This window comes from Pituophis catenifer, unplaced genomic scaffold, assembly GCF_029215685.1.
Source record: "Pituophis catenifer annectens isolate HBS135680 unplaced genomic scaffold, rPitCat1.0.hap2 SCAF_6, whole genome shotgun sequence".
Lineage (NCBI taxonomy): Eukaryota > Metazoa > Chordata > Lepidosauria > Squamata > Colubridae > Pituophis > Pituophis catenifer.
Genome location: NW_027256886.1, coordinates 74307177 through 74319348, shown reverse-complemented (window position 1 = coordinate 74319348; position 12172 = coordinate 74307177). Strand labels below are relative to the sequence as shown.

General features: G+C 38.6%; 1 protein-coding gene across 2 annotated transcripts; it reads left to right on the top strand.

The window, feature by feature from the left end:
* The first annotated feature begins 1585 nt into the window (after positions 1-1585).
* Positions 1586-10655, top strand: SAR1A (secretion associated Ras related GTPase 1A). 2 transcript variants are annotated; one of them, XM_070945716.1, is made up of 7 exons: positions 1586-1757; positions 4244-4319; positions 5175-5294; positions 6150-6215; positions 7034-7137; positions 7707-7838; positions 9352-10655. In XM_070945716.1, exons 2-7 carry the CDS (start codon positions 4262-4264, stop codon positions 9466-9468), a joined length of 597 nt encoding a protein of 198 aa, XP_070801817.1. In that variant the 5' UTR covers positions 1586-1757; positions 4244-4261; the 3' UTR covers positions 9469-10655. The 2 variants fall into 2 exon arrangements, with proteins under 2 accessions (XP_070801817.1, XP_070801818.1); XM_070945717.1 differs by lacking the exon at positions 1586-1757 and adding an exon at positions 1916-2038.
* The last annotated feature ends 1517 nt before the right edge of the window (positions 10656-12172 follow it).

Below are 12172 nucleotides of genomic sequence, written 5' to 3'. Positions count from 1 at the left end.
AAGCAGTTGACATCAGTGGGTTTGTGTGTGTGCATAATTTAAGAAGACAAAAGTGTCTCATCTGTTCTGAGCCTATTTTAATTTCAGTTATTAACCAACAGGTCATAAATCGAGGATTATCTATGTACTTCAATTCCATAGGTTGCTATGTGTGGATATGTGTGTGTGTGTGTGTGTGTGTGTGTGTGTGTGTGTGTCTAAGTCTTAATTTAATTATAGTCATTATAATTTTATTTAAATTACACATATAATTGTATTTTATTGCTTTAGATAAACAGCTTAAACAAAAACCATTGGCTCCCATTTCCGGAATTCTTTCCATTTCAGAAAGGCGACAAAGTCAGTAAATGAAGGAATAGTCAGTATTTTAGTGATGGAGAAATTCTGGCTCAGTGGCTAAGACACTGAGCTTGTCCATTAGAAAGGCCGGCGGTTCGAATCCCTAGTACAGGTCTCCTGCGTGAGCAGGGGGTTGGACTAGATCAGGGGTCAGCAATCTGCGGCTCTGGAGCCGCATGTGGCTCTTTCACCCCTCTGCTGCGGCTCCATCACTCAAAGATGCGTCACAACTGCCAATGTGCAACACCCACCGGCACGCGATATATTGAGCTTTTCAACCCCCGGTAGGCCAACCATGGATAAATCCAAGAAAAGTTTCAGAAGAAAACAGAACATTTAATTGAACTACATATGCTAGTTTTGTGGCCGCTCAAGAAATAGCCAGGCACAGGTATGATTTTGTGGCTCCCGGTGTTTTCTTTTCTGTGGGAAACTGGTCCAAATGGCTCTTTGAGTGTTTAAGGTTACAGACCCCTGGACTAGATGACCTCCAAGGTCCCTTCCAACTCTGTTACTGTTAAATGACCTTAAGTCTTTTGGGGAGATATTAAAACTAAAACCACCTTTCTTTTTTTGGGCAAATTTTAGAAGATGAGGTGCTTCCCCTTAGGTTATCCCTCTTTTTCTTTGGTCCCAAAGAAATTTTTTAAATTTTCGATTTTATTGATTTTGGGTTTTAAATTGGGAACTTTTCGATTTTGCAGATCTGGGATTTTAAATTGGAAGTGCCGATGATTTAATTTATTTTTAGTTTTTTCTTAACTTTTGTATTATATGTGTTTTAAGTTTGGCTGTTCACCGCCCTGAGTCCCCTTGGGGAGAAGGGCGGTATACAAGTTGAAATAAATAAAACAAAATAAATAATAAAATCCCCCGCCCGTTTCGAAACCCGCCGGCCGAAACTGCCTTTCGAAACTTGCCAACCGAAACTTGTTATAAATCTCTCAACTCAGGACTCCCTCCACAAGGCAGGAAAAATTTCCTCCCCCCCCTCTGACGTCAAAAGAGCCAACCAATCACGTCCATCCAGCCCCGGGAAACCAAGCAGCCTCTCGGAGCCAGGGGAGTCAGAGGCGGGGGGAGGGGGGCGTGGTTTGCGCTCACCGTCACGTGCCTTGGAGGCGGAAACCTAGCGCGTGGCAAGTACCCGTCGCCGGCGCTTCTCTTTCCCAAACCGGAAGCTGCCCGCCGAACTCCGTCACCGCCGAAGGAGGAGATGCTACGTATTTCCGGCGTGGAGGTGGCGGCTTGGGGAGCCAGTGAGTGAGTGAGTGTGAGAGAGAGAGAGACGGGAGGCTTCGCCGGGAAGCGAGAGAAAGAGAGAAAGAGAAGGAGAGTCGTCGCCACCGCCACTGTCGTGAAAGGCTTTTTTCTTTAATCCGCCTGGCGAAAGGAGCCGCTGCTTGTCTGCGAGGAAGGTGAGGAGGAGAGAGAGGCGACGACCGATGGGTTTTCGGCCTGAGCCGGCCGGTGGGCGGGTATAAACGAGCGGGGGGGGGAGGGGGGGAGCGGAAGGCGAGCAAGTGACACGCAGGCGAAATGAGGGTGGGGAGGCCGCACTCCCCCCCCTTTTCTTTCGGCGGATGGTTTCTCCCGTTCTTGAGACTCTACTTGGGACCCGCCAGAGATTCCCGGGCCCCCCTTTTGTAATCCTGCCTCCCGAAGCCTTGGTGGATCGCCCCCTCGCCGTCTAGGATTGGTGGGTGCTGATCCGATCCCTTCTCAATAGGTGGGAAACTGGGGCTGCTGCTGGTGGTGGTGGTGGTGTTCCCCCCCCCACCCTGAGCCCTATTTGGGGTGCCGCTTTCCGCTCTCCTGCGGCTGAATTTGTGGGGGGGGGGGCGGCATCGACATTGATCTCGGTTCTCGCTTTTGTCGGTTTCTCTTTCGGAGATTCGCTTTGTTTAGAAATCGGCAAGATCGAGGGTGAATCTCTTTCCCCCCCCCCAATATGCTGGGACCCCCCCCCCCAAGCCGTACAATAATTATTGTTTCCAAAATTTAAAAAAAAAATTGGGGGGCAATGGAGGGGGGGTGTTTCTGGTGTGCTGTTTTTAAAGGCTGCTTTTTAAAAAAAAAAATTGGTCTTTTTATGTTTTTAATTTTTTTTTAAGCTTAGAGTTTAATTTTTGGGGGGGGATTCTGCTGGAGGGGAAGGCAATAATAATAATAATAGTAATAATAATAATAATAATAATAATAATAATCCCACAACAACGTTATGAAATAAATAAAGAATAAAAGATGCCGATGCTTGGAATAGTATGGCAGAACTGGGTGGTGTGGGATAAAGGGGGGGCTCCAAAAGCCCAATAGTCCAATAAGGCCTTCCTTGGTTTTTTGGGGGGATCCAGCAATTATTGGGTAGGTCGATTGGGAAGCATCAAATTTATTCTCTTGCCACCTTCTGGGTTATGCAACTACCCGGTAGTTGTTGACCAGGTTATGTGCTTTACACAAGGATCATGTAACTGAAGTAGATTGGTCGCTTTTTTTTTTTAAATCCTTGATTTTGGCTTTACCCTTAAGGTGTCCCCATGCCCTGCCGTTTGCAGTGTATTTTTCTCTATTAAAACGGCTCCTCTGTTTCGCTGTCAGTGATTGGAAACACGGTATTTGTTGTGTGCCTGTCCAATACTCAATTGATCTTTGGCGGAATAAGCTCCCCCCCCCCCAAAAAAAATCTGGTGTAAAGAGAAGAATGCAGTTTCCTTTCTTTAGCCCAAATTAAGAATGGTTCATTGAGACATTTCTTCAAAGTGTGCAATATCATTTCTAAAAACAAAGGTTCCGTTCTCTCTCTAAGCCTTCTAATCGAGTAGAGTTAACTCCTTAGAGTTATTCAGAAATTTGATTATTTAGCAAGTGTCAGTTTCTTAACTGGAAAAAAAAAATCTCTGCTAAGAAATACCTACTTAACGATTTAGTGTCTTTCAAAATTGTGTTTTAACTGTAAAAATCATTTTGGGAGCTGGATTATGCCTGAGATTGATTTGGATAATTATATTAAAGAATTACCTGCTTTATCAATATGTTTAATTCTTGAAAAAGAAAGACAGGAAAAGCTGGTGAGAATTTTATTTAGAATTCAAAATGGAGAGAATATAGTAGGCGAATAATAATGAAACCTCCAGGCTTTGTGCTAGTGTTCCCAACACCCTTCCTTCCTTTTAATCAAATCGTGCTCTTACAGTTTTAAGAAGCTCCTGTAGATTTTTTTTTTTCATTTTTCTATACTGCTTTTCATTCCAGAGGAACCTAGCATAGTTTATGAAAGAACAGTAAACCAACCTTGAAAAAATATAAAGCAAAAACTTCTTAGAAATAATATATTAATATAAAATTCATTTTTAAAAACTGGCATTTTAAACCACTACATCACCCTGGGCAATTTGTTATCCTACTAATGTCTGTGGGAGCAATGATGTTTTCAGGTTTGTTTTTTTTTTTTAAAGAAAACCGTGTGAGGGCTAGCTGAACATGTCATGGGAAACCAGTTCATAATTAGGAACTGCCACTGAGGTCTTGCTTGACTACCATATTGTCAGCCAAGTGCACTGATGGCAGCACAAACAGTGTGATCTATTAAAAGGTCATAGCTAAGATTATCGCTCTGTCTTTTGCCAATTCTGTCCTTCCTCTGCCCAGAACAGAACTCGATTTCTGTTCATCTGAGGTTAGGTATCACAATCCTGTTGATACAGCATAGAATGATGCTGAAGCTATTTTGTAAGTGTGATTTGTTCCTGCTAACTTCAGAACTGAATTACAATATTTATTGTCAGGATTTGAATATAGAATTTCTATTGGTTCCTACTTCACAGGTGAACATTATAGTGTTTCCTTCCTTATATGGCATTAAGACATTTAATTAAATATGCTTATTTAATATGCTTATTTCCAGGTACACAATTCTTCCATTATGTCATTCTTGTTTGAATGGATCTATAATGGCTTCAGCAGTGTGCTGCAGTTCCTAGGTAAGACTTTAAATGTTTAGCAATGAATAATTTTCAGGGCTTATTTATTAACTTAAAAATGAGGGATTTTTAGATTGCTATAGTAAGGAGGCAATAATGTCTCTAAAATGTTAATTTTCTCTGGTCAGGTGCCAGTTTTATCTTTTCATTTTTTGTATCATCATTCTATAAATGATATAATAATAAATTCATTCTATAAGTGATTGAAATGCAAATTATACTTGTTTGTGATGTATTTTGCCTTATTTTATAAAGCTAAATGAATGGCATGGATAGCAAAATAGTGAAGTTAAAACTTTAAAATCAGTCTACTTTGCTTTTATATTTGCATCCTTCTAGAAATATAGGGAACTTTAGCTTAGTGTTACACATAATATGGAAATATTTCAATCCTCCCCCCCTCCCCAAAATAGTGCATTTCATACATTTTGTTAAACCATTTTGATTCAGACACAAAGGGACAGAAATGAAGCCTAAAACTTTTGGTACTTCAACGTTAGGGTTGATAGAAAATCCATTTGGGAAGTGTAAACTAAAATACAATAACACCAACACCATGCCCCATAGTAGCTGCCAGTGTGATATATCCCACTGAATGACTTACTCCCTTGATCTTCCCTGTGCCTTTTTTTCTCACCCTCCTGCTGCCAAAGCATCATGGCATTCATTGCCAGTGTCCAGTGCAGCACACATACTTCCATCCACAATTTCCCCACATTTTTCCCTTCCGAATAGCTGCTTGTAGGAGTCATGATGCAAATTGCACTCTCTGTTCGCTTTGGGGAATAAGAATGCTCAATAGGCTTAATCCAATAAATAATTCATTTTATTTCATACATGCTTTTTTCCCCACAGGATTGTACAAGAAGTCTGGGAAATTAGTTTTCTTGGGTTTGGATAATGCAGGCAAAACTACTCTTCTGCACATGCTAAAGGATGACCGATTGGGTCAACATGTTCCCACATTATATCCAAGTAAGCACCATATAGTTATGGAATTTTGCATTGATGTCATTTTAGAACATTATTGTATGATAATGTGGAAGATTAGTTTACTTAAAAAAAATAAAGTTGTTTCATGTTTGTGCTTAATTGTTTTGAAAATGACATTTAAATTTACTCCTAATCCCAATATCTTCTGTGAGGCTTATTATCTGGAAAGAATAAGAGAGATTAGGCGTATTAGATAAAATGCAAATATTACCTGTTACAGTTCATGGATTACATTTGAGTTAGGAGAATTGGAAGATTCAAGATACGATTTTCAGTATTAGTGACCTTTTAGAGTAGCTGAAGGCAACATGTGCCTTCCAGAGGTTGATGAACTTCAGTTCCCACCCATCCTAGCAGAAGTGATTGAATTATGGGAATTACATTCCAACATCTGACATGTCAAATTAACCTGAATATATTTTAAGATCATACACAGCTTTCCTCCTTCCATTTTTTTATGGACGTATTGGGTTTTAATTCCTAATCAGCATCATCTTTATCAAGAAGCTTGGAATTTTGGGGTTTCCTAAAAACTATGCAATATTTATATGGAGTCAGTTACCAAAGTAAGCTATTAAATCCTTTAAACTGGGTGTGTTCAATCAGAGGTTAAATAGACATTTATTGAGGGTGCTATAAGTTTATTCTTGCACTATGCAGATGTTGGATTCACTGGTTATATAAACCCTTCCAGTTCTTGTACAAATATTTCTGAAGAGCATTAGGCTGGGGAAGGCTGATCTTAACGTATCTTGAATAGTTTATGCCTTATGGTAATTGACATTGTAAAGAACATACCCACTGCTAAAGGCTATAAAACACTTTTCTCTCCTCTAGCATCAGAAGAATTAACAATTGCAGGAATGACTTTCACCACTTTTGATCTTGGCGGCCATGAGCAAGGTAATCAATATCGATATTTGTTATTTTGTTATTCTCTTATTCCTGGCTAATCTGAGAGAAAGTGTCCTTTATGCAGATAAAATGTTCTACTAATGGAGAATCACATTAAGAGATCACTGAATTTCTATGTTGTCCATATTTATTCTCACATTCATGGAGATTACAGCAGGGGCATGTCAATATATTGCTATATATTGGCTTTAAGGTAAAATAAGTGTGCACAAGTACAGGTAGTCCTCGACTTAACAACAGTTCATTTAGTGACCGAAGTTACAACAGCACTGAAAAAAGTGACTGATGACCATTTTTCACACTTATGACCATTGCAGCCTCCCCATAGTCACGTGATATTCATTCAGATGGTTAACAACTGACTCACATTTATGACAGTTGCAGTGTCCCGGAGTCATGTGATCGCCTTTTACGACTTTCTAACAAGCAAAGTGGGGAAAGCAGATTCACTTCACAACTGTGTTACTAATTTAAGAACTGCAGTGATTCACTTAACAAACATGGGTGGCAGAAGTTGTAAAATGGAGCAGAACAAATTTCTCACTTAGCATCATAAATTTTGGGCTCAATTGTGATCGTACGTTGAGGACTCCCTCTGCAAAATCCTCAAGTACTGTGTTAAGCACACACATCAAACCACCTAGCTTAATTAGTAGAAGACTTAAGTGCATTATAGGTTGAATTGTGATATCAAGCTGGAACATGGAAGATAGCTGAGGATGCTCAAAATACATTTTTCATCCCTTTATTGGTGTTGGTGCTATGGTGTTGCTATATTTTCACAAGTGCTTTTCTTTTCCTTGAAGCGCGGCGTGTCTGGAAGAATTATTTCCCAGCAATTAATGGGATTGTCTTTTTAGTGGATTGTGCAGATCACTCTCGTCTTTTGGAATCTAAAGTGGAGCTGAATGTGGGTAACTTTTTCCTTTGAATGCACTAGTACTAGTAGTATTTATATATCCCTTTTCTGTCTTGGACAGCAAGTTAATTTAAAATGTGCACCTATGAGCAAAAAGGAAACTAAATACTAGTATGAATTTAGTATGAAAGCCTGCTAGGTGACTTTGGAGCAGTCACACTCTGTCAGCCCAATTCATCTCACAGGGTTGTTGTAATAAGGAAAATAGGAGGACAGTGTGTTTGTTATATTTGTCACCTTGAGTTATTTATAAAAATAATAAAGGTGGAATTAAAAAAATCTTTAAAAAGCAGGCAAGAATAAAGCAGTACTTGTACATAATTTGGAATATGTTTCTAAATTTGAGTTGTAAGTTACATGCCACCATTATGATATTTAGATTTATGAGGTCATGTTGTGACTTAAAATATTCCAAATATAATCAAAATGAAATATTATGTATTATGTATCTATTGTCTATTAATAGCATTTTCAGAAATTGGGTTTGGAATTCTTATTTAAAATTATTAGTTGCTTTCTGTGGTTACATAGTTGCACATTTTCCCCTTTTTTCCCCTTAGGCACTAATGACTGATGAGACAATATCCAATGTGCCAATTCTTATCTTGGGTAACAAGATTGACCGACCAGAAGCTATCAGTGAGGAGAAACTGCGAGAGATTTTTGGTCTTTATGGACAGACAACAGGAAAGGTAAGGAATCAGAGCTTGGTTCTAAAATTAATGAACCTTATTTTTCAAAATATATATTCTGAATATTATGGTACACCAAGATTCTAACTTTGGCTCTTAAAATACTACAGGAACACAAGTAACAATTTATATTAGATTCACATATGGTACAAATGAATTTATTGGATTAATGTAGAATAGCCTAATTTTATACTTCTTTCTGTTTACAAATGAAAGTTTTGTATGGTTAGTTAATAAACAACATATTTAGTTTTTATAAATCAGAGTACACCTCCTTGGAAGCCTGAATTGTTAACTTTGTGATTGTATGTTGGTGCATTGAGAATTTAAATTAGAATCAAGTGCAGTTAGGTGTGACAAATAAATTGGTGTTTAAATGGATACAAGACAACTAAACTGATTGTGGACAGTAGCACCAATAATAACAACAATAGAATTAGGAAGGATATATTGATAGGATATATACCAATGGGTATATATTATACCCATTGGGCATAATCAGTTTTATACTTGTACTTTCCTTTGGAAAGACTTCAATTAATTTAGCCTCCAGTGGTATGTTGGTAACTAAAATATTCTCACACTGTTTTTTTGAACATCGCCATTTTTGGTGTCTGATTAGTATTTTTTTCATTCTGTTTAGAGATTGTCTTGGGAAGTATAAGAGTATCCTTAGATGATTGATAAGAAAAAATTGTAGCATATGCCCTTTACTGTAGGCTTAAATAGATTATTTGTGATATCCCTTTCCTGCCAGAATAAACCAGTGCGATTTACCATTCAAAAAATATATTAAATTGCACAAAGGTTTCTTTTCTTTTTTGAAGCATGCTTTATTCTTAAAATGTCCAGAGACTGCATAACCTCAAGGGACATGAGGTAAAGGTTGCCCAACAAGTTTCTCAGGTCATTGATGGAACTTATGGTTGAGCTCCATGATTGGTTCCCCCACCCCCTTTCCTTCAGGTGCACAGTTCTGAACGTTTTCGGGCAATCTTTTTTGTTAATTTCATTGTAGCTCTTGGATCAGTATCAAAGAACTGATATGCCAGGTCATATAATCAAGAATGATTTTTCAACTTTTTGCTTGGAACCGAAAGAAATGCTATATTGTGGGCTTTGACAATTCGAATTGTTCATGATTACAGAAATACTATATATTGCTGAATTTCAAATTAAAAGCTTAATGTATTTTATATTTGTAACTGTATCAAAGAAAATCCGAAGTTTTTCATTTTCTTTCTCTCCCTTTTCCCTTTAGCCCTTGCAATTTTCCCATCTCTATTTTTTCCTATTTTTTCCTGTCTTCTTTTAATATCTTTTTTTTTTTTTTTGGTAGAAATTAAATTAAAAAAAATTATCTTGCAGCTATCTAATCAGATATGACTATATGTTTATATACAAAGCTGTGTTTGTCCTGGTCTCTGGGATTGAATGCCCAGAATTTCTGCCAGTGCAGTTAAAAGGTTCCGCAATGGACTCCTTTTGAATGAATTTCTGTTTAATTCTCCAGGGGAATGTGCCATTGAAGGACCTGAACACGCGTCCTATGGAAGTGTTCATGTGCAGTATACTGAAGAGGCAAGGCTACGGTGAAGGTTTTCGTTGGCTGTCACAGTACATTGACTGATACTGGAGAGACAGATCTATTCCTGGACTGATCCTGTTCACAAATTCCTTATGGACTTTTCTATTAGAACATGGAAGACTCTCCATCTGCATACTGGCAACAACCAAGAGACTCCTTTCTTCAGTTACCCTACATCACAGTGGTGACACAATTCTTTTCCCTGTGTCTGGGAGATAACATTCTGTACACTGGTGCAGGTTGTCACTTCCAGTGGCCACGGATTCCTATGGAAACCCTGGCTTTCAGATACAAATGGGATGAGCGAAGCTGGAATGCCAAGCTCTCTGCGCGGCACTCTTTGTGGCTGGAAAAGAGGACATGTCTCACCACTGTGGCCAATTGATTTCAAAGAAAGCAACTATATTTTTTAAAGGAAGTGTTTGGTGTAAATGGCGTCCCTTTAGATTTTTCTTTAGTTTAGCATTCATCCTGTTCAGGCCAGAGTCTGTTAGGATTTTTTTTTTAAAGAAAAAAAAAAGAAAAAAATCTATTTAATGGTATTTAGGCGGTTCCCAAATGACCGAACCAGCTATCATGATATTCAAAATCTTTAGCAAACAAAGAGAGGTGGCTTTCATAGCCCTGTATGGTGGTTGCGCTGTCACACTGCTCAATCATGAAGATGGTGCTATTGGGACTGACTTGTGCAATGATATTTTTCTTTAACTTACAGGGAATTTAGTTGGGGGTGGGGGTGTGGGATGGAGTACACACACAGGCACAACTTATTTAGCCTTCCTTGTCATGTGCAGGAGTCTGAAATGTGGTTGACCCCTTTTTTTGCCCCACCTCTAAAAGTTACTATCACTTTCCTTAATGGCAGTTTCTTTTTATTTCTTCTTCTTCTTCCTCTTTGCAGCACCAGCAGAAAGTTTGTCTTGGACCTAACAATACACGATGTTCTACATTGCAGGCAACTGCAAAAAAACAAACAAACACCGTAGAAATCATGAATTTATTTTTTTTTTTGGGGGGGGTTGGTTGGTTATTATAGCATTAAATTGTTCCAACAAGTGCGTATCAGATGCTGTTACTGTAAACTAACCCTGTTTCTTTTACACTCAACAGAGCTTGTGTTTGAATTTTCATTACTTGCCTAGACATCTTCATTTTCACTTAAAACAGGCGTTCTTCTCCTTGGCTGGAAGCGTGAAGATGCTTTTAATTAAAACTATTTAGTGCTCGTGGACAGACTTGCTTTGGTGAATGCAAGGGACCCCATGTCTGAAGACACTGGCTTTCTGACTCCCGTTGCAAAACGTGAAATGCAAAATGGCAGTACACTATGGGCACTTAACTCCAGGGAATGATAACACTAAATGGGTATGGGTGTATTCACTTAAATCAGGGGTGTGAAACTAGGGTTCTTTTATGACTGGTGGGCTTCAACTCCCAGAATTCCGGGAGTTGAAGTCTACCAGTTATAAAGGAGCCAGTTCTCCACCTCTTGAATTAAATGCTAGTTGTGGTTTCGTGTCTTTTATCCTAGCATCAACTTCATTGAGAGGGGGGAAAAGTGAAATCATTAACAGTTGGACATCCCAGAAATCCTCCTGTGATTTTGGACATCCGTTTTAATAACTTCTAAATTGTCAGCTTCACCCAGTGCATTGGCAGGTCAGAATGCATTGGTCTTTACCTAAAATTACTAACATTTCAGGTAAAAACTCACGAGGCCTTCTGAAGTATGTAATGCAGACATCAGGATAAATATTTTACTTTGCCTGCAAAAAGGGCTGACTATTTTACAAATATGAAGCATCCTAAAACTACAGGTTGAAAGAGTCCAGCTTGCAATTCCAGAGGTAATTTAAGTCTCATCATTCCATTGGAAGAGCTATGACGTAGCCAATTCCTGAAAGGGATAATTGGGGAAGAGTTCATTATAATTAAGCAGGCTCTTTTCTGATGTGGTTATTCTTGAACTGTTTGCAGTATCTTCATCAAAATGATTACTTGCAGCATCATTATTGAGTTCATTTGTGGTTTGTAAAACCTTTGGGTTTTAATGTAAGAAGCTTTTCAATGACTTGTGAATATTTCCTAGGCCAAAGTGCCTGTGCATATGGTGCCAAGGAGATATGGAAATCTATAAGTGTACATGAGTCCACGGGGGGAAAAAAACCTTGATTGGGTGCAAATAATGTAGCATCTGCTCCATTGAACACCTTTAATTCTCTTAATGGCTGTTCGATCAAGGGATATGGATGAATGGCTCACCTTGGATCAACATGAGATGTGATAACCCTTATCTCCAACTACATACTTAAAAAAAGAAGGCCCTGGTAAGCAGAGCTATAAGATGGTGCCCAAAGGAACAACTTCTATGAAAGTGGTATCTCAGCCACTGGAGAATCCGGTTGTGTATGGCTCTGATCTCTTTTCTGCCTGCCGTGTTCTGTCTTTGGACAAGTCTCCTTGCAATGTCTGGATATAAAGTTTAATATATTCCTTAGGAACTGGGTTACAGATTGGAAAATAGAGTAAACATCATTCTGTTAGCAAAATGTTTTAACTTCCAATTTCTGGAAATGAACATGTTTGCAGAGACGGTTTGTCTGTATCCAAAACATTTTAATAAAGTTTTTTTAAAAAAATATATATATATACATATACTTGGGTTGAATCTGGCCCTAACACAATCCAGAGGCAGACGATGTAGAAGGTATCCCATGTCCTGGGCCACAAAGATACTCTTGACCAA